This window comes from Hibiscus syriacus, unplaced genomic scaffold, assembly GCF_006381635.1.
Source record: "Hibiscus syriacus cultivar Baekdansim isolate YM2019G1 unplaced genomic scaffold, ASM638163v2 tig00111640_pilon, whole genome shotgun sequence".
NCBI lineage: Eukaryota > Viridiplantae > Streptophyta > Magnoliopsida > Malvales > Malvaceae > Hibiscus > Hibiscus syriacus.
Window position 1 is genome coordinate 271657 of NW_024063142.1, and position 23155 is coordinate 294811.

The following is a 23155-nucleotide window of genomic DNA, read 5'->3' on the forward strand; positions in this document are numbered from 1 at the left end:
TAGACAAATTAATGAATCAGAAAAAAAGCCACAAAAAAAAAAACAACTCAACCCTGTTAGGACGGAAGTTTACAGATGAAGAAAAGATTCAACATATAATTCCCCAACAATATAAATTGTACATAAAAACAAACTTCAATCAGATGTAAAGTCTAATGTCAACAAAATCACCAAATATAATTTCTATATGTAAAATAATTAAATAATAAACTTAGTTCCGTTCCTCTTCCAGCGCTGCGTACGTTCATGCCAAGCAGCAGCACATTTACGACCTCCTATTATTCCTCCAACTGCCAGCAAATGCAAAGGAAACAAGAGATTCCAACAATGACCAGATTGTCCAAAATCATATTTGAAAACCGAGGGTTGAGCTTTCTGCTTATTTTTGTGGGTTTTGTCCCTTTGGTTGAGCTTTTGCTGCAATTGAGCGCAACTCATTTGCTATCTCGGTGAAGTTTGGTCTCTCTGATGGCTCGGGTGACCAGCATCTCTCCATCAATGATCTCCATTCCGGGTCACAGCATTCTGGAACCGGTGGCCTTAGTGTATTACTTACAATGCCACCTGAATGAATTCAATTCAAGGCAAATGTTCAGTGACAAAATGTGAGCCATCAAAATACAAAGCTTTGAACAATTGAATTAAAGAATACATTTAAAGATAGTGCAATTACCAATAATTGCCCCATAATGTAAGTCTGAATATGGTTCTTCTCCAGTGAGAAGCTCCCACATGACAATACCAAATGAGAACACATCGACCTAAATTACGGGAAATACCAAAACAGAAATCTTATGATGATAATATGCAGCAGAAGTTAGCATGCAAGAAATGAATTGGTAGTGGGCATTGAACCAAATAATGTGCAATCACAAACCTTTTCTGAGACAAGACTGCTGCTGCCATTCAGAAGTTCTGGAGCCATCCACGGAAGGGTTCCACGGACACCACCTGAGATCAGAGTTTGACATTTCACCTTAGAAAGGCCTAAATCACCAACCTGGTACCCAAAAAACTTGGCGTAAGAACTGAAGAATGGTTAGGAATGAAATTGAAGTTATCGTTATTAAAATCACTAAGCAAATGAAAGGGAGCCTTCATGTTACCAAGTTAAGATAAACAACATTAAGACTCAGTTTGCTCCAGCTCTTAACAGTCGACAAAAGAAAAAATATATACCAGAAACCATAATTTTACTTTGAGAGAAACAAGGTCTAAAACCTAAATAAGTCTGTTATTCATATTATTGAGGTTACTCTTAAAAAAGTTCAGGAATTCGTTCAAGACCCTTCCCTGTTCGTACATACTGACTTCTGTTATTGAACCAAACATGCCCACAGAAACCTCAATCCCACAACATAATATGAATATTTAACATATCAGCCAACTCAGTCACAAAATTACTCACCTTGAGAATTTAAGACTATTTTAAATTTTCCAACTTAACCTCCTCAAACCAAGAAAATATGTCCAATTAATACCCAGAGTAAATCTATATAATTTCCAATTCCATCTCAGGATGTTTGGAATAAATAATGAAAACCTTCCCACCATAGAACTGGAACCAGAATTGCTTGCAAGTAAAACTTAGAGCCGACAACAAACCTTGCTTATCGGGCGATGGGGATCTCGAAGATTGACAAGTAAATTGTCACTCTTCAAATCAAAGTGCACTATATTCTTTCCATGCAAATACTCCATTCCAAAAGCCACATCCATGGCAATCAAAAGTCGCTTACGCTTATCAAGATTCCTGGAAAGAGCAGGTTGTCCAATAATTATTTATAATCAGATAAATTTTCAATTAAAACACAATCATAGGAAAGCTTATATAATATAGCAAACAAAACTATAACTTCTAGAACCTCTCATTCTTCTGCAAAGCAGTTCTTAGAGAACCATTAACCATAAATTCTGTCACAGTTGCCACAGAGCCACCAGGACCATCAAGAACAACTCCATAGAAAGCCACAACATTGGGGTGGTGCAAGTCAGCAAGCTTAATTGCCTCATTCCAGAAATCATCAATCTTATCATATGTGTTTTCCATAGTACAAGTTAGTGAGTAATACTTCATAATAGAACCACCATGGAGAAAATAAGCGCATGCAAAAAGAAAATAAAGTCGTACCATGCGTTCTTGTTCAGAAGGTTTCCCTGCGAAGCATCTATCATTGATCCGTTTGATTGCAACATCAGTACCCCGCCACTTCCCATGATAAACAGTACCAAAGGTGCCAGACCCAAGCTCTCGCAGCTCTTCAAGGTCAATATTTTTTATAATCTGGAAAATGAATAAAGCTAAATTTATGGGCAAAAGGAGTTAATATAAAATCACAGACATCACGTAAAAACAATTATTCAACCTGCAAGCAACCAATGCCATCTGAAACTCGTAAACCAAAATTTGTTCTGTCCGGTTGTTTGGTCTTGATTTCCTGAATTAAGAAAAAACATTAAAGATAGTCCAAGGAATTCATCTGCTTGTAGAGACACAGATAAAGAATGAAGAGATCTTAGATTGCACACCTCAAATTTAGCTTTATGCTGCATTTCAATGTTTCTAGTTGAAACATCAGTCTCTTGCTTGCCTTCAAAACCATATTTGTCGGTTGTTGCTGGTATGTCGGGATTGGAAAGGGTAGATGACTGGAAAACAGAAGCAGCGACTCCCTCAGCAACAGCTTGTAGTTCTTTCTTGATGAGTTCCTCAGCCGAGCCTTTACAATTGAAAGCAAAGACAATAAACATTTACTCCATGCATAAAGCAAGAAATGCCAACATCTGTAGCAAACAGAAATCAAATACCTCACCTTGTGTGGATTGTGTGTTGTCTGAAGTGAAATCCTTGTTCAAATGATTTAATGACTGGTAAACTTCTTCTTCCAATTGGGCTTTAGATTCACCATTGATTACTGCACTGTTCTCTCCAAAAGGGTCTTTAGTTGCTAATCCATCTCTATGTGTTTGAATCTTGTTAGGTCTAGGAGGAAATTGAGCATCTTGTTGTAAATTCCAAGGATCTTGATTGCTAAAAAGTGAATCTGTGGAATCCAAAACATCATCCACTTTATGTGCCGACTGAACACCAGAAAATTGAGGGTTCCCATATTGAACTTCAATAGAACCCAAGTTTTGGGTTCCAATTCTTGGTTGGTTATGTGTTATTACATAATCCAAAATAACCATCTCATTGGAGTCTATTTCTTTGCTAAAGATGTTATCCAAAAGGACATCTCTCCCTGCTGTTTGTGGAATTCTCTCATCTAAGATATCTTTTCTGGTTTTGTAAAGAGGTAAATTACCTTGCTCATTGGTTATCCGAAGAGCTTCCATCATCCCATCAACGGGAATCAGATGGTTAGGGTCTACAATATCATTTTTGGGGACACCAGGAATATTGCCATGATATTCTCTTGAGGCTTTGGGCACTGGCTGTTCTGCAGCATGAATGCCAATGGCCCCAGTACGCGGGACCTCCTGTTTAAGCTGGTATTGTGTCGGCAAAACATATTGTGATTGTAAGCCACCTGTCATACCCATCAAACCCTGACTTACTGGAACCATTGAGGTTGGAATATGAGCCTGATAAACATTTTGTCTCTCATCAACAGGAAGCTGAACATTCTCCATCGGCATTTGTTTGGGTTGGAACAGTGGATGAACTACTGTTGGTCTAACACCAACATGTGAAGTGGAGGGAGTCATTGTCATGTGCAACGCAGGAATGAACTGATGAAAGGAAGAATTATCACAAAAATGTTGTTGGTTAAATACAGAATCAGTTTTGCCCATCAACATAGGACTTGATCCCATTTGAGGTGCAAGATGCACATGATCAGAATGGTTAATAACCTCACGGCGAGGATCAATATATGTAGTAGATGCATAGTGTTGTGGCATATCATATATCACTTGTTGAGGTGGCGAACTAAGGGGCATTGGCCTCTCTGACTCAACCTCATGTTGAGAAGACAGTGTTTGAGGAGGAGCAGATTTTACCACTGGAATTCCTAAATGAACAGCACCATCTGCATAAACAGCCGGACTAGGATCCACAACCATTATTTTTGGACCAGTATCAACAAAAGTAGCTGAATTCCCTCCAGGTGACAACATGCTTGTTGATGGAGCCCCATTATCATCCCCCTGACCAGCACCAATGCTATCAACAGCCTCACCCCCACTCAAATCAGAATTCCGTGTTGAAGCCAGACTTGCTAAGCTCTCCTTCCGTGTGATGCCACCAGCCGATCCATGCACAATTCCATTCACGGCTTCAACATATTTCTGCCCATCGTCAAGTAAATCCCCAAATTGAACCATACCAGAAGGATCAAGCTCCGAAGCCGAAAACAAAAATACCCTTAACTTAGCTGACCCATCTGAAGACCTTTCAACCACTTTGTCATACTCATCCATCATATTATCAAGATCATCCACGGATGAAATGGATACCAATGCATCGAGATCCTCATCAGGAAGCTGGTACTTAATAACCACAGGTTGCCCATAAGCATCCGCCATCTTTTGCACAAACTCATTAAAGCTCACATCCCTCCTGAGAGTAATAATCCTTGTCTGCCCCCCAACATATCTCAACACCCCATCACTAGGTCTAGGCAGTACCTTCCCTCCAAAACTACACAAAATCTTAACCTTTTTTCCTGACACCGAATCACCTCCACCCTCATCACTCACCTGATCAGCCCCGCTGCTACTGCTTCTGAGTCCTGAACTTGGCTTATGAGCAAACCCACCTAATAATTCATTCTGCAACTGATCATTTCCATTGCCACTACCCCTATTTTCAATATTGGAACTTGGTGCAAAACCTGTTGTCGTAACATAATTACTCATTTGATCACTTCCATTCCCACTGTTTCTATAGCCCAAACTAGGATTGGAACCATGCCCAGCTACCATACCATTACTAAACTGATCCACAACATTAGCAACAACCATATTGCTCAAATTTGGATTATAGCCAAACCCAACAACAGGATTCATACTTGGGCGCCCCACCGGCAAAGGTACATGCATTGGCATGGGAGGCCTCCATGCAGGGGCACCCGGTGCCAAGGGCACTGCATTTGCATACCCTAAACCTACAAAACCAGAATTAGCCATAGTTGCTGGATAAAAAATAGGCACCGTACCAGGACTTGCAGGCTCCAGAGATGGATTGGGAAAAAACCCTTCAATGTTTCTACCACTGACATTACTAGTAGCTGCCATGCGGGGTTCTTCAGTCATAGAGCTAACCACATTCAACGGTCTCAGGTCTTTTGGTATAGCGTTGTGATCAAATGCCATAATCTAGAACACAGGATTCAGCTAAATGGGATATTGGCTTAGACTAGTGAAAAATCAAGTGTAGAGAGATAAAGCTAGGGTTTTGGTTTCTGGGTATTGTTTATTTTCTTAAAACATACTAGAATTTTCACATCAAAACTCTGATAGACGGTAATAATACTTGTTTTACATAAAAGTTTATTTCCTAAAACCAACAAACAGAGCTAAAAAGTACTAAAAAATTGAAGGCCAATAGGTACCAGACTCGGGCGGTGATAGAGATGGAGACAGATAAGTGAGAGTATACGAGACAGAGACAGTGGATCGGCGGTGGACCGGAACCGCCTTTGATTCAGGGCATTTTCAGCGCTTACGACGAATCATTAACTCTCCTTTTTGTATCTAATTTTCCTCTCTACTTCTCTCTCAGGAAATCCAGTCTTCCGGATTCTATATATATATATATATTGATAATTAAATTCACTGTCGCCTTTTTTTTCCCTCTTCTTTTAACTGTGGGTTTGATTTTCTCGAGAAAACCGAGAGGATTGAAATAGGCTGGCAGTGACTTTTATTATATTAATTATTTTACTCTCGAACTTGTAAAGGTTAACAAGAGATAAAACAGAGAGATTAGGGGTGACGACACGTGTATTGTTTCATGCAAAATTCCAGTCAAGATCCTAGGATGATTTTGATTTCTAAAAGAGAAAAGAAGAGAAGATTGTGACTAGTAGTAATCTGGGATTGGGTGGGCTCTGCATGATTGCATCTTAGATCCATGTCCTTCTTCTATGGAACATCAATTACGTACAGTGTTTACAAATATAATAAATACTTTATTAAGCTAATATTTTAAGAGTGGATATTTTTTAATTATGTGCGTAGAGTTAAATTAAGATATTAAAAAATATTCATCTTTTAAATAATTTTACTATCGAATATATTTATACTACAGGTTGAATTCATGAAGGTGAATTAATTTGATCAAAAAATAACTAAATATTTTTTTTATCTTTTCATATTAAATAATAATTTTCTTTAAATAAAATAATTAAAATTCATGCGGATGTGGATGTGGATGTTACTAAGACCGGTGGCATTAGAAGTCTAGTGCAATCCAACTTCTATTTTATAAAAGCTTACAAGTTGAAACTCGAAAGTCGATTTATTCTAACACGATTCATTTACGACCCTACTTGAATTATTAGATAATAAGATCCCGAGTCTCATATCGGGAGTTACGACTCTTATTATTCGAATAATTCTCCACATTCAAGCAGCTACATCAGTAACAGTGGGGACTTTATTTATAACATATATAGGATCTCCCGCTTTAACCATCTTTGGCTTCCCTTCAGCGAGACTTTCCTTGCAAACCAAGTTCTGCCCGAAATTGACCTGCCATATCGTTGGACAAATAGTTATATAGGATCCTTTGTGTGGACAGTAACCGGAAGGATAACGGCATTGCAGCAGAAAAAGCTTTTAATTTCCATCTTACCTTCCCCTGCTGCTTCTTGTCCGGTCGCAGAACCATATCCGACCTCACTTTCATAAGAGTTTCATTCGGTTCCGGGCCAGCGATTGCGGTGTCTTGGTCGATTGTAGGTACCTGATAAATGCGGACTCATCTTCTTAGCCATTTGAGGATAGGATCCTGCAGCTGTGAGAGGTCATCCTGCAAGGATAGATGGAGTTGTGAGGACAGCAAACTGCTTCCCATTTAGTTACTCACTTACTCTTAGAATTATGCTAAAAGCAACACTAACAAACACTTTGTTCAAAAATACAGTTCTTCATAGCACCACTACAGTATTTAATCTGTGTGAGTACTGAATCCAACAACCAAATCCCAATGCTTCAATTCTATCAATAAACTACATCACTCCCCACCATCAATTCATCAAATACGAAAAATGGAATTTAGCAACAAAAAAAAACAGAAGGGGACTAAAAATAAAGCAAAAGAAAATAAACATTGAAACGATAACGCAACATGTCTTCCCATTTTACACACCTCATTAGCAAGAAGCAAGCTGGTACACTCATCTGCACTAGGTAAGAAGTCTCCATATAGTTGCCAAAAGTTATCATCCCTATCCAGTGCATACAAGAGAAGGCAAGCCAATCGCAGATCCCAATCTGTCTGCCAAGAAAGAATACACATGAGTTACAGTAAATAAACGGTGTGCTAGAGCACTCACCGAATTGAACAATAACTGCAGAAGACTTGTCTGATATAATTAAGTGTTTATGATATCAAATATGGGATGACCCAAAGGCACTATATCCGGGAAGAACATCCATGGCAGCTTCTGCCTTATTGTCAGCATCAATTCCAGAGTTATTTCCATAATAACCTATTCGGCAAGTGTTAGAAGCATAGTTACCAACATATAGATATCATTTCTACATAACTAGCACAACGTTCGTTACAGAAGAATGTATGACCACTAGAAGGGAAACGAGTTACTTTGATCTACATAAATTGGGAAAAACGAGAGAGAGATAAAGTAGAAAAAGGCAGAAACAGACCCTGGCACGGCGAAGAGGTTCAACATCTTTCGAGGCGTGGACCCCAAAACCGTCAGGTCCTTCCTTAAACTCAATCCCATAAGCTCCCATACTTCGAACATAGCCTATCTTGTAGTAATCAGGGCTCCAGCTACGATGAAAACAGTTAAAAGGAAAAAAGAAAACAAATGGAAATGAAGATGTTAGAAACCCAGAAGGCAAAAACTAATAGGAAATGAGCATATATGTACCTGAGAAGGAGATTCATCTAGTGGGGGAGGCCGAAAGAGTCAAGAGTGGAAAAAGAGGAGTTTCGACCGAAGCATTAATGGGTCTCAAACGATACTTGGGACCTGGTGTTAGTGACAACCACTGTCCATGAAAATGGAAACGATGGCGAGGATAGGTGAAGCACCCACTTATGTGAGGAAGAGGAACAAATGACGTCGCCATTGGAGTGTGAAGAATATGAAAGGCAGAGTCTACTGGAGTTCAAAATGGAACCATGGTGACAACAATGGCAGTGTGCTAGTCCGGTGCTGGTCTTTTTCTTTCGTTTGTTATGACAAGAGGATCAACTCTAAACTCAAAGAGAAAAGCCATTAGAAAAAACGTTATCCGCTTTCAAGTCGTAGCCAGAGACCAGGACAGACCCCCCAAAGAGCAAGAGGGCTTGGTTTTTTTTTGGCCCAATACTCCCAGGCGGGTCAATTATTTAGGGTATAAGGCCTACCCAAATTTTATTTTGGAAAATATGATAATTTCTACATTACACTTCGTCGGATATTATTTTTAAATGATCCTCGAGTAGTGGGCTTCACGAGCTATTATTTTAATTTTATTAAAATGATTCGTCACGCCGACGTGACGAGCCATTAAAAAATAATTTTTTAAAAAAATTTAAATAATTTTTTTATAAATTTTAAAAAAATTAGGTGTAGTTAGACCAGATAAAATTTTAAAAAATTAAAATTAAAAGAAAAATAATTTATTTATATTTTAAAAAATAAAAAGTAAATAAATAATTACAAAATTAAATTATTTACAGAAAAATTATAAAAGAAAATTTATCTACATTTCTTAAGATTTTGACGATGCCGAGGAGTTGTCGAATGAAAATGGCGCGGGGTTCGTCAAGTATGTTGGAGTTATTGGTCTTGATTGTCGTCGTCGTCGTCTTGCCGAGAAGGTGTACTCAACACATTTTGCGATCCACCTTTGAAATACGATGATGGGTTTATGACATTTGACGCCATCACCCGCAATTGCATGTTCTGTCAAAGATGCTTGAGTGTATTGCGGTGCATCCCATGAACCTCCAACCCAATTTGATCGATTCTCTATTGAAGTATGAAATGGAGGATAGAAACTGAAACTAGCATGAGATGCGTAATAGTACACTTCATCTGTAGATGCTGAAGCAGAAGAAGACGATGACGTTTTCTTCTTGGACTTGGCGCATGTGGATTGATGATGTTTCCATTATCCATTCTCTTCCAGTGTCTTGAGATATGATTTCCCATTTTCTTTTTAAGTTCGGAGATAGGGAGAACGATCGAAATATAGGTCCGGTGGTGTAATGTCGTCACGCGGGGGGAGCGACAGTTCACGTTGATTCCATAGGTCGATTGTAACACCTATTCCCCGTAAACACCCCCGTACACGAGTCATAGATATCATATGACTTTTAAAACAGTTTCGTACTTGAAACCCGTAAAATTTTATTTCTTTAAATAAAACAATTTGATATAATAATATTATAAACATTCATTAACTACTAGTATGTAAAATAGCATTTAAGTTCGAACATAATATAATACTACAACCCATATGTCAAATACATATCAGAGCATCATCATATAACTAATACATGTCAACTAGTAATATCAAAAGTAAACATTTAAAGATGTCATACAACTACTGATGAGGCGACCTTTGATTTACGATGTCAGCTGCACTCTTTACTACGATTGTACGCTATAACCTACGCTTGAAATTATCACACGCTAAGTATTCACTTAGTGAGGCATAATAATATAAATAAGACATTTTAAAATCATGAGTAAACCATTATAAGATCAAAATACGATTTATCGTATAAAATACATAAACGCATAAAAACTGACTTGATAACCCAAGTTTTCGTCAAATAACCTGCGAAACAATATTTAGTATGCCCATCATACCTATCATTCAATATATTCAAAACTCCTCATTCATAGCCCAATGTATGTCAAATGAGAATGCAAGGAACATGAGTTGCACATAAGTGCTAAACGAAAGTATATGTATTGTAGTAACAGCGACACTATACTAATATATCGAAATGGTAATTCACCAACTCATTATGAATACCATGCATGCACACATAGTGTTGAGAGTACAAAAAGGTACTGATACGAAAATGCAACGTATGGATTAAACAAAATCGATCGATAATCATCATACTCCAAGTTAGGGATGTAAAATCGGGTAATTGTTCAGGTTTCAATCGGATCCTGTCAGGTCGAGTAAAATCGGATACTTGTCAAGTCAGGTAAATTTGACACCAGATCCAGATCGGGTTCAGGTCAGGTCAAATCAGTTCGGGTTATTTTCAGGTTGATTTGACACCAGATCCAGATCGGGTTTAGGTCAGGTCATTTTCAGTTCGGATCGATGTCAGTTCATGTCAAAACAGTTCAGGTCCGAAGTAGATAAAGACCAGGTTAATTCAGGTTCGGGTGGACTTCAGTCGCATCTCGTTCAGATCGGGTCACATCATTGACATATAAAATTCAGGTCGGATGTTTACCAGATATGGATTGAGTTCATGTCGTGTCGTTTTTATTTTTGGATTAATTATTTTGTCATATTTCGTGATTGTTGAATTGCAAGTTGTAATTGTATATGATTTCGAGTAAATTAAGAGAAAAATAAATATCCATGGATCATTTTTCCACTTGTATTTGATTTTTTATTTCTTTCATTTTAGTCATGGTTTAATTGTAAATATCTTCTTGAATTTTCAATTCGATGCAATTTAATCTTGTATACATTCTAATTACTTTTAATTTTCTATATATATGTATGTATGTATGCATGCATGTAAACTTTATATGTATAAACTATATACATACATACATATATATAAAGTATATAGTTTATAAAAAAACCTAAACCCTAAATCATAAAACCCTAAACCTTAAACCCTAACCCCTAAATTATATATGCAACTTATAATTTATAGAGTAAATTACTTATATAGTTTATAGAAATACTATGCATAAACTATATAAAGTAACAAAATATATAATTTTATAAAACCCCTAAAATTTAAATAATAAACCCTAAACTTTAAACCCTAAACCCTAAACCCTAACCTTTAAACCCTAATATAAATAAACTAGCACTAATGCATATATATTTGTAATAAAATAGTGGGCTTATGTATTGAGCCTATGTAAACTAATGTAAATGGACTAGCACTAATGTAAATGGATTTATTTTTGGGTTTTATTATTACTTATTCATAACAACAAAATAAATGGGCTATTAATGTGAATTAACCTAACATGCAACTAAAATACTAATTATGCAAATGAAATTAATATGACATGTACTACTATTTATGAACCATATAATATCCAATGTGACATATTAATTATTTAACACCTAATTAATCATGTTTTATATAATTTACATTTAAATAATTTTATTAAATAATTTTATATAATATGTATGTATAAACCAAGTATAGTATATATAAACTATATATATATATATGTATAGTTTATATAAAGTAAATTACTTATATAGTTTATAGAAATACTATGCATAAACTATATAAAGTAATAAAGTATATAGTTTTATAGAAACCCTAAACCTTAAATCATAAATCCTAAACCTTGAACTTTAAACTATAAACACTAAACATTAAACCCTAATATAAATGGATTAGCACTAATGCATATATATTTGTAATAAAAGAGTGAGCTTATGAATTGGGCCTATGTAAACTAATGTAAATGGACTAGTACTATTGCAAATGGACTTATTTTTTGGTTTTATTATTACTTATTCATAACAACAAAATAAATGGTCTATTAATGTGAATTAACATAACATGCAACTAAAATATTTATAATAAAAGAGTGGACTTATGTATTGGGCCTATGTAAACTAATGTATTGCAAAATTATTTATATTAATAATGTAAAACGTTAATATATATTACATAATAAATACTTTCATTATTAATATTATTTTTTCTTTATATAAATTAAACTATATAATTTATATAAATTAAACTATATTAATTTTCATTTTCATTATTAATCATGTTTTATCTAATTTACATTTAAATAATTTTATTATTTTATTAAATAATTTTATATAATAGATCTATTTATTAATTTAATTATAATAATAAGTATTTTATTATAACATTTAAGAAGTAATCATATTAATTTTTTAATTACATCATAAACTAAAAAACTCATAATTTTATTAAAATCTTATAATTTTGTCCATGGTAATATATAAGTCATGTAAATATCATATAAGGTCATTAACAAGTCGGATCATTTACAGGTTAGGTTAAAAACAGGTCAGTTTAAAAACAGGTCGGGTAATACCAGTTATTTACTAGGTCAATCTCGGGTTCGGGTTCATATCAGTCGGATGCAGTTCGGGTATCATATTTTCGGTTCAATTTGGGTTCAGGTCGGATGAAGGTCGGGTTCAGATCCATAATTTCCAGGTCCAACTTGGGTTCAGGTCAACACCAGTTCCGACTCAAGTCGGTTTCGGATTGTCACAACGCAAGTCAAAAACAGTTTTAACTCAAGTCGGTTTCAGTTAGTTTTACAGGTCAGGTCGGGTCAGTTTTTTACACCCATACTCCAAGTATGTCAAAATGCACCTATGACTCTCAATGCACATACAATAGGCCTTTAAATCAAATTCACAGATTAAACATTTATTCTGAAACATCGACAACTGTTAAAATAATATAAAAGTCCATCCATCTATCTTAGGGCAGTTCATACCCTAAAATTATTCGTAAAATCATTTTCATAAACTTTATGAAAATATTTCAAAATATGGTAACACATGCTTTTATAAAAACATTAGAGGTTGACTCATCGCAAGTCATCCTCATAAGTACATAATAAATGCACTTACCTGGTATGCCTCACTATTGTGCCTTACTGACAAAATCCGACTATTCTTGAACTTTTTCTTTGCCTTTTGATTTGCCTTTATCACGAATTTGATCACGATCTACACAAGTATCCATAATCACACATACAAATATAAAATATAATGTTAGTATCTTAGTAACATTTTTACAAAATAATAATACTCAAAAACACTATTATTTTCAAATTCTTTTAAAATTCATCTTAATTTTTCCTTTTTATTCATAATGAGTCTTTGTCATATATTCTTCAATTCAAGCCCAAATAAGCCAAATAAATTTCCAGCATTTAATTTACATCCCAATACCTCAACAATGTCATATTTACCACTTAAGTCACTAACTTTTCCAATATTTGCCATTTTACACTTAAACTTTTTCAACTTTCCAAAATAGCTAAATTTTTCATTCTAACTTCAATTTCATCCCTCAAACAGTGATTTCTAGCAATGTACATTATCTATTGGATAATTACACATTCATCCCATAACTTTTCAAAATTTCCGAATAAGTTCCTCAACTTTTGAAAAATTACACATTGGCCCAACAAATTTTCTAAGGCTTGTAGAACCTTCTAAATATCATTTCTAAGCCATGGGAATTTTTCTACAAATTTTCCCAACTTATTTTCTCAAGGTCGAATGATATGTAGTTTAGGGTTTCAAGATTTTCACTAGATTCGAACACGAAATCAACCTCGATTTGACTTTTCAAGACCTATAAAATCAAAGCCCTAATCAAATTTCATCTAAACACTTCTTTCCCCTAACGCTAGGGTTTGGTCAAATTCAACATGAGCTTATATAGCCATGTACAAGTGATTTTAATCATCAATCATGCTTGTCTATGATTCTACAACCTCAAAAATATCAAAATCCTTCATCAATTCCATAAACTCTAATGTGAACACAAACTCTAAAATTTGGGATCTTTCAACACAACCAAGATTAGCATGCAATATTGGTACCAAATGATAGCATTTTTCGCGTAGAAAAACTAAAGAAAATTACTCAAAAATTGAAAATAAATTTTTTCTTAATTTAGGAGGAGGAGGCTCATGACTTGATGACCGATTTTAGTCTAAGTTTCATGAAATTTCTAAGGTTAATTTCATCATGTTAATTTAGCCTTATTTAAGTTTAATGAATTTAATATTCATTTAATTGGGAAAAGACCAATTTACCCTTAATGAAACTTGATAATTACCATCAAACCATGCCACATCAACCTTATCATCTTCTAAAAGTCAAAGACATACAAAGTATTTCACCCTTTTGCCAATTTTACCAAGCAACTTTCCAAAAATTGCAATCTTGTCACTTTGATCTAACGGGCCAAATTAAACATGGAAATAAGTTCTCAAATCCAATCGTTTCCATTATTTTCCATCATTTTAACATGTGGAAATAATATTTTTAAGCCTAATTTACCATCCTTCATTTTTTTCTGAAATTTCTATGTGATTCGGTTTACTGATTTCTTACCGGACTGTAACCATTTCTAATTTTCAACATAAATTCCGGATCAAGAATATGATTTTAATAAAACCTCACTCTCAAAATTAAATTATATATTTATGGAATAAAAATTATTTTTTGGAAACTTACGACTTAGGTCCCTAAATTTTTTCCTAATTTTATATTTTGGCAACTAAACTTTCAAAACATATATTTTGGTCACGAACCAAAATTTGGGGTATTACATCGATGTAGTAAGCGTGCCTCACCGGCCAAATTTCGTTATGTTTCCCACGCATATCGATTGCTTGGAGCACGCCCATATCAACCATTTGCGTAGGAATCGATTGATGCTACACAAACGGTCACATCACTCTATCAGCAGCGTGTCACTCAACAATCGCTTGGTGCAATAACGGCGTCACAGCACACCATAAGTGGGACCCATAAAAAATCGCACCGACTATAATTGATTGATCTCCTCGTCAACATACAGAAGCCAAGAAAACCGTAAATATTAAATATCGAAGTTAGTATATATAAAGTTAAAAAAATTAAAAAAATAATTTCGTATGTCATATCGCATATCGACCGGTGATGTCGATCCTCATCCGTATCCAACTCTGTCTCCGATATTTTATGACGCCATCTAAAATATTTAAAAATAAAAAATATTATAAACAAATAATAAATAAATAAATTTATGAAATTCAAAAAAATGTTAAATAAATGATGCAGGCATTGGAAACTCGATCGGGGCTAGTGTAATTGGCATAAAAATGGGAAGCGATACCAAGCGCAAGACTGTAACATCATTAGACAACTTGCTACATCGGCTTTTCGACCCAGTTAGAAAATTGCAGCCTTGCAAAACTCCCAGTATAGAAAGGCTAGAATTGTCGAGCCCTAACTAGTATTACGACACATAACGAAGTCTTCCAAATATTACATATACTGAGTGTGTGCCAAATTATCGGATTTATCCGGTAATAATATCCCTCCGATCACTTGGAGAAGCAATGCTCGGGACGCAAAAACAACCTCTGCCTCGGTAGACTCGACAGTCACTTGGAATTCGGACTCCAACCACGTTATCATTACCCGATAGCCTTTGATGACGTCGGATGATGCCCTTTTTTTAAAACTTGGTAGACCAACGTCGTAGGGTCGTAAATGTTCTGCCTTACCACGGGGGCTCAATTCACAAGAACATCGAGTTGGTTAGCGATGTCTTCCAAAATTATCGTCGCTTTATCACTCGGGATATGGAATGTATACCTCTCAGGCCGCCAACATTCAATCAGAGCCTCAATCAACGTTGGGTATAGCTTGAAGCCACATAAAAATATGGCTGGAAATATAGCGGATTGATGCAGATATGGCATCATTCGCTGATACGGCTATCTAGTTGTCATCCCTCGCTTACAAATATTTCATTCATCGTCGTCTGACTGGCGTTGGATCGACGAAACATGGGCTTTATCCAAGCGCAACATATATTCTCGGGTTGCCATTTTTTGGGATTTTCGCACAATATATGATCTTTTTCATGTATTCAAGGTTTGGTGAAAAGCTAAAACCCCAAACCCCTCACTACAATAAAATTGTTCTACAACGACGTTTTTAGCGACGTTTTAGGAGTAAATGCTACTAATTTTAAACATATAGCGACATTTACATAGCAAACGCCACAAAATGGTAACTTTAGCAGCGTTTTTATAAAAACGCCGCAATAGGTTCATCGATAATGGCGTTTTTTCAATAAACGTCGCAAAAGAGTAGTACTTTAGTGGCGTTTTTATACAAACGCCGCTAAAGACTCGTAATTTAGTGGCATTTTTATACAAACGCCGCTATAGAATTGTACTTTAGTGGCGTTTTTATACAAACGTCGTTATACACATGTACTGTAGTGGCGTTTGTGTTTACAAACGCCGCTAAAGACTCATAATTTAGTGGCGTTTTTATACAAACGCCGCTAAAGACTCATACTTTAGTGGCGTTTTTATACAAACGCCGTTAAAGACTCATACTTTAGTGGCGTTTTTATACAAACTCCGCTAAAGACGCGTACTTTAGTGGCATTTTTATTCAAACGTCGTTATACACTTGTACTATAGTGGCGTTTGTGTTTACAAACGTCGCTAAAGACTCGTAATTTAGTGGCATTTTTATACAAACGCCGCTAAAGACTCATACTTTATTAACATTTTTATACAAACGCCGCTAAAGACTCGTACTTTAGTGGCGTTTTTATTCAAACGCTGCTATACACTTGTACTATAGTGGCGTTTGTGTTTACAAACGCCGCAAGTTTACAAATTTTAAGTGTCGCACCCTTTAACCTTTTTTTCATTTTTTTCCCTTTCAAGCATTTTTCAATCCCGCCGATATGAAAGATGGTGGCTTTCATATCGAAGTTTTGGTTTATGTTATTTCCGGCGAAGGAATATAAGATTGTGGTGGTCGGGTTGGATAATGCCGGCAAAACAACGATGCTCTACAAGCTTCACCTCGGCGAGGTTGTTACCACCCATCCTACTGTTGGTAGCAACGTTGAAGAGCTTGTTTATAAAAACATCCGCTTCGAGGTAACTTTTTTTTTGGGATTTTATTTACGATTTCTCGATGGTTTAATTTATGGGTTTTCATTGCTTTAATCTTATTCAATTTAATTATGTTAAGTTCTTAGTTTCCCCTAAGGGCTTTGTGTATTAGTTCAATGATTTGAATCTTTTAGATTTGGAAAAGGTTTGAGGGGCTGAATCGAATAGGCCTAAAACTTGGAAATCATTTCTTAGTTTTCATGTTCTGATTATTTAGCCTGTTGAATGTGATACTTTCTGATTCTTGAACCATGGTGAATATCTGTCTAATTATGATCTTTTACGAGCGTGGTGAAATTAACTCATATTTGAAGGGAAGTTAGTTACCACATAGGTTTTGATACTAAGAAAATGGTTTTTTGAATTTGTTTGATGCTTAGAAACTGGCTTTTGGAACTTGTTTAATATGTGTTGAACATATGAGGATGCCTCCGGAAATAAAAACGAAAACAAGCATGATCAAAACATGGTCGAGACACGACTAAACATGTCGCTGGATGCATCGAAGGTTTTCTTTTTATTATTTTTCTCTTAAATATGGAATCAACAACTAGTAATTAGGTTCCAATTGTTTTTTTAAGGTTCATGTTCTTACATAAAAAAGTAATTTTTTTGTTAATATTTGATTTTTTTTAAAAATAGCTTTACATTTAACTGTATATTATCATAAGAAGTTGTTTTTATTGTTGTGTCTTGCCATGTTCATGTCTTAATTGTTTAGAAGCTTTCGTTCCCCATCTGTGTTCTGTCATGATTGCATGTGCATGTTAGTTAATTATGTGTTATGGTAGTAACAAATACATGTAAGTCCTTGAATATATTATTCTTTTTATTTTTTTCTTTTTGTTTATATTATACCGTACTGAGGTCAAGCTTTCATTGGCAATGAAAGAAGAAAATATAACCAAACTCTCGAAAGTTTTATGGTCCATGTTTTTCTTTGAAAGCTTCACTCTAATAATTTGATACTTTTCTAGGAGCTGCGAAGCTCAAACTCAGATATAATATATTTTCTTTGTTATCTCTTTGTTTTCTGTATATGTACAGTCCTTATGGGTTTGAAGTAATGGTATAATTCTTCATTTTAAGGAATTCAGAAGAATCAAGCAATGAGGGAACATGCTTGTTAGCACAGTGTTCGGGGACTTAGAGGACTTGTCTTGAGACCAAATATTCTTGCTTGTTGTAGTACAATGGTTCTACCCTTATTTATATTTTTCAACTGTATTTAGCAGTGCTAATTTGACATTTCTTATTCATTCACTTGCCCCTTTTTTGTAATAGGCACTTGATGATAATGTCAAGTTAAAGCTCTCTCCGTTTTGCCATGTTCCGGTAATGAAACATGAATTCTATTTGTCTGCTTCTCTTCCATCTCCTAAATCAGTAACTACTGTTATTAAGAAATATGACTTCTTTCTAGGCCGAAAATACTATCACTCTCTATGATGTTCTAAATATTTGGCACATTCCTTTACTACTAAGAGTAAGTAGTTCACTTTTTGAGTTCTTTTTATCGTCTAAAATTCTTATAGTACAAAGTTATAACTGGAAATATATGTTCCTTGATTCATTTGTTTATTTTACTGATCATGAATAGGATCAAAAGGCACATGAAGCAATCTTGAAATGATTGAACCTACTAGGGTTTTCCCTATGAACTTTGAGGGACTTAGACATGCATGCTTTCTTGATCCAAAATTATAAGATTTCATTGCTTATCCCTCTTTTGTATTTCCTTAACTTTTCTAAGAATACAAACTTGCTCAGATTCTTGGGGTAAGAATTCTAACTTCTAAAAGTAAGATGGCAACCAATACATTATTAAATTCTTTCTTTATGATGACATTTTTTACATTCTTATGTAGAATATATTTTAGTTTTCATGGTTCCTGACTTCCTGTTTTTGTTGTTTGTTGCAACATCTTTTTTCAGTTCTCAATCACTCACATGTATGTTATGAATGCAAGTTCTGCTGCTTGTTTCCTTCTCTTCTTAGTCTCATCTAAATTATTGTAATTGCAGTAATCTTGAAGAACAAACTTCAACAAAAAGCGGCTTCTTCAATAGACTGGCACAACGTTTCCCATTTGTTTTTAATCTATTGAGGAGAGATCATTCACTGTCAAATGATACTTTCAAATAAGATGTCAAGACGATGAATATGACAAATTCCAATGAAGTGGGAAACAAAGTAGCTTTAGAAGGCATATCTGGAGGTTATGATGATGACGCTAGTGAAATTGAGGATGTATCGAATAATAAATCCATATATATCTACACTTTGAGGTTCAGTTGTAACTTATTTGTATTTTAATGTCTTTTAAGGTTCTCTCTCCATAAAAAAACTTTAATTTATTTTGTTGTTAAGTATTTTTCTTTATGTTTTTTTGTCTTAATTAAAATGTATGGTTGTTGTTAATTAGATAAAGCTAGATATAAATTTAGGTGATGTATAGCAGAAATGAAATATGCAAAATCAATTAATATTAGCTAAATAAAGGTAATTAGCGGCGTTTGTATCCAAAAACACCGCTATAGGTCTAACTTTTTGCGGCGTTTGTGTTCAAAAACGCCATTATAGGTCTGACATTTTGCGGCGTTTGTGTCTAAAAACGCCACTATAGGTCTGACCTTTTACGTCGTTTGTTCTAAAAACGCCAGTATAGGTCTTATCTTTTGCGGCGTTTGTATCCAAAACGCCGCTATAGATCTTACCTTTTGCGGCGTTTTTTCTAGAAACGCCGCTATATATCATAACTTTTTGCGGCGTTTATTCCAAAAACGCTGCTATAGATATCGACCTTTTGCGGCGTTTGTTCAAAAAACGCCGTAATAGATATTAACCTATTGCGGCGTTTTTTGTTCTCAAACGCCGCTAACTTTAGCGACGCTGGTATTGCCGGCGCTTCTTGCGGCGTTTTTCCTATCGCCGCAAATACTTTTAGCGGCGCTTAAAAACGCCGCTATAAGACTAAAAAAACGCCGCTAAAACTATGTTTTGCTGTAGTGCCTATTTATAATCTTACCATCAACGGCTATAAACGGCTAGAAATTTAAATTTTATCTGGCATCGTTGCTCTGTCTGCTCGTTGTCCAACGATTAGAAAACATTTAGTATTTTTGAATTTGATGGAACTCTCCACCTAACTTTTTTTAATTTATACATTTTATTTTTATATTTTTTAATGGGCTCGTCACCTCGACGTGACGAGTCATTTTAATGATAATAAAATAATGGCCCATGTAGGCCCACTACTCGAGGACCATTTAAAAATAATATCAAATGTCGAGGTGCACTGTAGAAATTATTGTATTCTCCAAAATAAAGGTTGGATAGACCCAACACTCTAAATAATTGACCCGCTTAGGATATTGGAAAAAAAACCAGAGGGGTTTAGCAACAGGCAGCCTAGCCCATCTTAGAAAGCCTTAGTTATCATTGGCACATTCAATCATTTAACTTATCCAAAAGACCCGAGCTGCTCAAAATATGCTAATGTGCATCGGTGCCTAAATGCTTCGAGCATGCATATGTATGGGAATTTCTGAAAGGTGTCATCACGGCGTTGGATCTTACATGGAACTGGTAGGTTGAATGAATGGCTTACAATTAAGACTGCCTTCTCTACTTCACTTCTATGATATGATCATCGAGAAAACTCCACGAGTTTTTTTAGGTGAATAACTACCAGCATACGCATATCCAACGCGGCTCTGACTTGTAGTTGAAAAAATAACCAAACCTTCCTGGTTTTGAGTTCAATTTAACTGTAGATATTCACGAGATCCTCTAAGATAAGCTATCTGTTGGGGGGAAATTGAAAAAGATAAGGAGGAAAAAAAGATGCATAACCTCCGCCACCCCATGCTCCTCCACCAGGTCCACCATCAGGCCCCCACCACCCAGCACCGCCTCCCCATGCTGAACCTCCTCCTCCTGGGGGAGGTCCCAAACCTCATCCACCACCTGGACCCGGTCATCCCCCCAAACCACATATGCATCTTCTGTGAGCCCTTGGCTTGGAGCTGCTACTTATGTAACTCTTTGGTGTTGGCGTTTATGTAATATATTTGATATATCTACTAGTCTACAAGAATAAAACCACGTTTCGGTGTATCTTCTCTGGCTTCTGCGTTATGGGGGCGATGGCTTATGTAAATGGGCATGTTTAGTTGTTTATTTTTGCCTAATTTTTCATGGCCATGTCCGCAACCTACGTGTATGAATTATGATGTTGGCATGTTGTTCAGTGTTCATTAATTTACTTGTAATAGATATTTTGCTTTCTGTTTTTTTTTATAATTTTGATTTATATAAATCACCACAAATATAATTATAAATACAAATAATATAAATATAAATCATCATCATAATTGACTATTGAAAAGACAATTGGAATGATATTAAAATAATAACTAGATAAGTTGTTTTTTAATTAAACTAAAATCAATATTAATTGATAAAATATATAAATAACGAGAATCAAATGTATAATTATATCAATTTTATTAATTTTTATATTAACATTTTCGCTAAATGCTAATAAAACTTGATTAACAGTATTTAAATGATTAAATCGTAGAAAAAAATTAAAAGGTCATGGTTAAAATAAAATTCGTATTAATTAAATTATGATCGATGTAGTTTACCTTGTATTGTTCTTGTAATAACTTTGTGGTTGAGTTTTTTTAACTCCTTTTTATAATTTCATTTTTCTTTTTTTAATTATTCTTTTTATTATTTCATCATTTTAAGTTAAATGACCGGTTAATACAAATAATTTTACTTTAAATTTTATATGCTTTTCAAGATTATAAAATTTTATTGTATTATATTTTTATTTACTTAATAAATATAGTTGTATTATCCTTTAGAGAAATAGCTGGCCTTTGTGGAAAATAAGTAATTGCTGGCTAATGGCCTAATGCCTTCCGCTGAATGACAAAAGTGGGTAAGCAATTTGGGTTTAGTTTTGTCAGTGGGCTACGGTGTTTGGGTTTTGTTTAGTCAGTGGGGTAATACATTAATTAAGCCAATGGCCTAAGGTTTTCTTGGCCCACTAAACCATGCGAGTAAAAAAATTAGGTCATCTCTAAAATTATTTTGGGATATAAGATAAATGCTACAGTGTATGATAAACTCGTCATGCCCACATGATGAGTTTTCCCAAATAAATTTTTTTTATTTAAACTCATCACGTTAAAGTGATAAGTTCCAATAAAATATATTTTTATTAGATTTTGTGATGTCGGAGTGACATGTTTTAATAAAAATATATTTTATTGAATTCATCATGCCCACATGACGAATTCAAAGTCATTGCAACAAACGTCATAGTTTTCAAAATAAAAAAAATTCTGGTGTAGTATTCAGCTAAATAATTAGCCCGGCTATAATATTGGGCCAATTTTACCAATGACCTATATCATCAAGCATAATAATGTAAATTTAGGAATATATATAATAATTGATTAAGTGAACATCTTTTAGAAAATATAGATTCAAATATATTTAAATGTAATTAAATTTAGTTTAAAGTTTTAAAAAATACAAATGATCTAAATACTAAATAAATAAGAATACTACTTAATATATATTTCAAATTCATAAACAATGCATATACTTTTTTATTTTATTTTCTGTTTCAAATGTAATTCAAAGCTTATAATAATGTAAAATTTTCGTAATCAACATATCTAGTAATTAAAATTGTTTTAAGATAATGATTATCTAATATCTTGTGATCTTCCTTGCTCTGGACCTTCGGATTGGATTTGTATACGCGATTTGTGTTCGTGGATAGCTTTTTACGTCGCTTGAGTCTAATTCGCGGTTTGTCGGTGGTCTTTCAATAACTTGAACCTTTTTTGTGGTTTGTTTATAGATGCGATCAGATCTGTTTGTATGTATTTTTTTTCGAGTTTATTGATTAGATTTAATCTTTCCTTGTATGGTGTTTATGTGATATTAAGTTACTAGTTTTGTTTAAATGACTATAAGAAAATTTTCTAATTATTTGCTTAATTTACTATTGTGATTGTAAATCTTTATTGTAATTTGAGATTTTTCTGTTTCAAATCTGTAAAAAAAAATG

General features: G+C 34.6%; 2 protein-coding genes and 1 long non-coding RNA gene across 3 annotated transcripts; 1 reads left to right on the forward strand and 2 right to left on the reverse strand.

The window, feature by feature from the left end:
* Window positions 1-82: 82 nt before the first annotated feature.
* On the reverse strand, window positions 83-5767 carry LOC120166370. The gene is made up of 10 exons (XM_039175631.1): window positions 5556-5767; window positions 2814-5337; window positions 2530-2720; window positions 2367-2438; window positions 2132-2284; window positions 1866-2029; window positions 1606-1753; window positions 878-1000; window positions 674-761; window positions 83-564 (listed from the first exon to the last, which is right to left on the reverse strand). The coding sequence occupies exons 2-10, from the start codon at window positions 5314-5316 to the stop codon at window positions 380-382; spliced, it is 3627 nt and encodes a 1208-aa protein (XP_039031562.1). The 5' UTR covers window positions 5317-5337; window positions 5556-5767; the 3' UTR covers window positions 83-379.
* An 855-nt stretch (window positions 5768-6622) lies between these two features.
* LOC120166372 lies at window positions 6623-7935 on the reverse strand. Its single transcript, XR_005519924.1, has 4 exons — window positions 7834-7935; window positions 7316-7658; window positions 6800-6976; window positions 6623-6696 (listed from the first exon to the last, which is right to left on the reverse strand). It is a non-coding gene; the product is annotated as an uncharacterized LOC120166372 (long non-coding RNA).
* Window positions 7936-16850: 8915 nt separating this feature from the next.
* LOC120166526 (ADP-ribosylation factor 1-like) lies at window positions 16851-18690 on the forward strand. The gene is made up of 4 exons (XM_039175781.1): window positions 16851-17042; window positions 18342-18392; window positions 18481-18543; window positions 18658-18690. The coding sequence occupies exons 1-4, from the start codon at window positions 16851-16853 to the stop codon at window positions 18688-18690; spliced, it is 339 nt and encodes a 112-aa protein (XP_039031712.1).
* Window positions 18691-23155: the final 4465 nt, after the last annotated feature.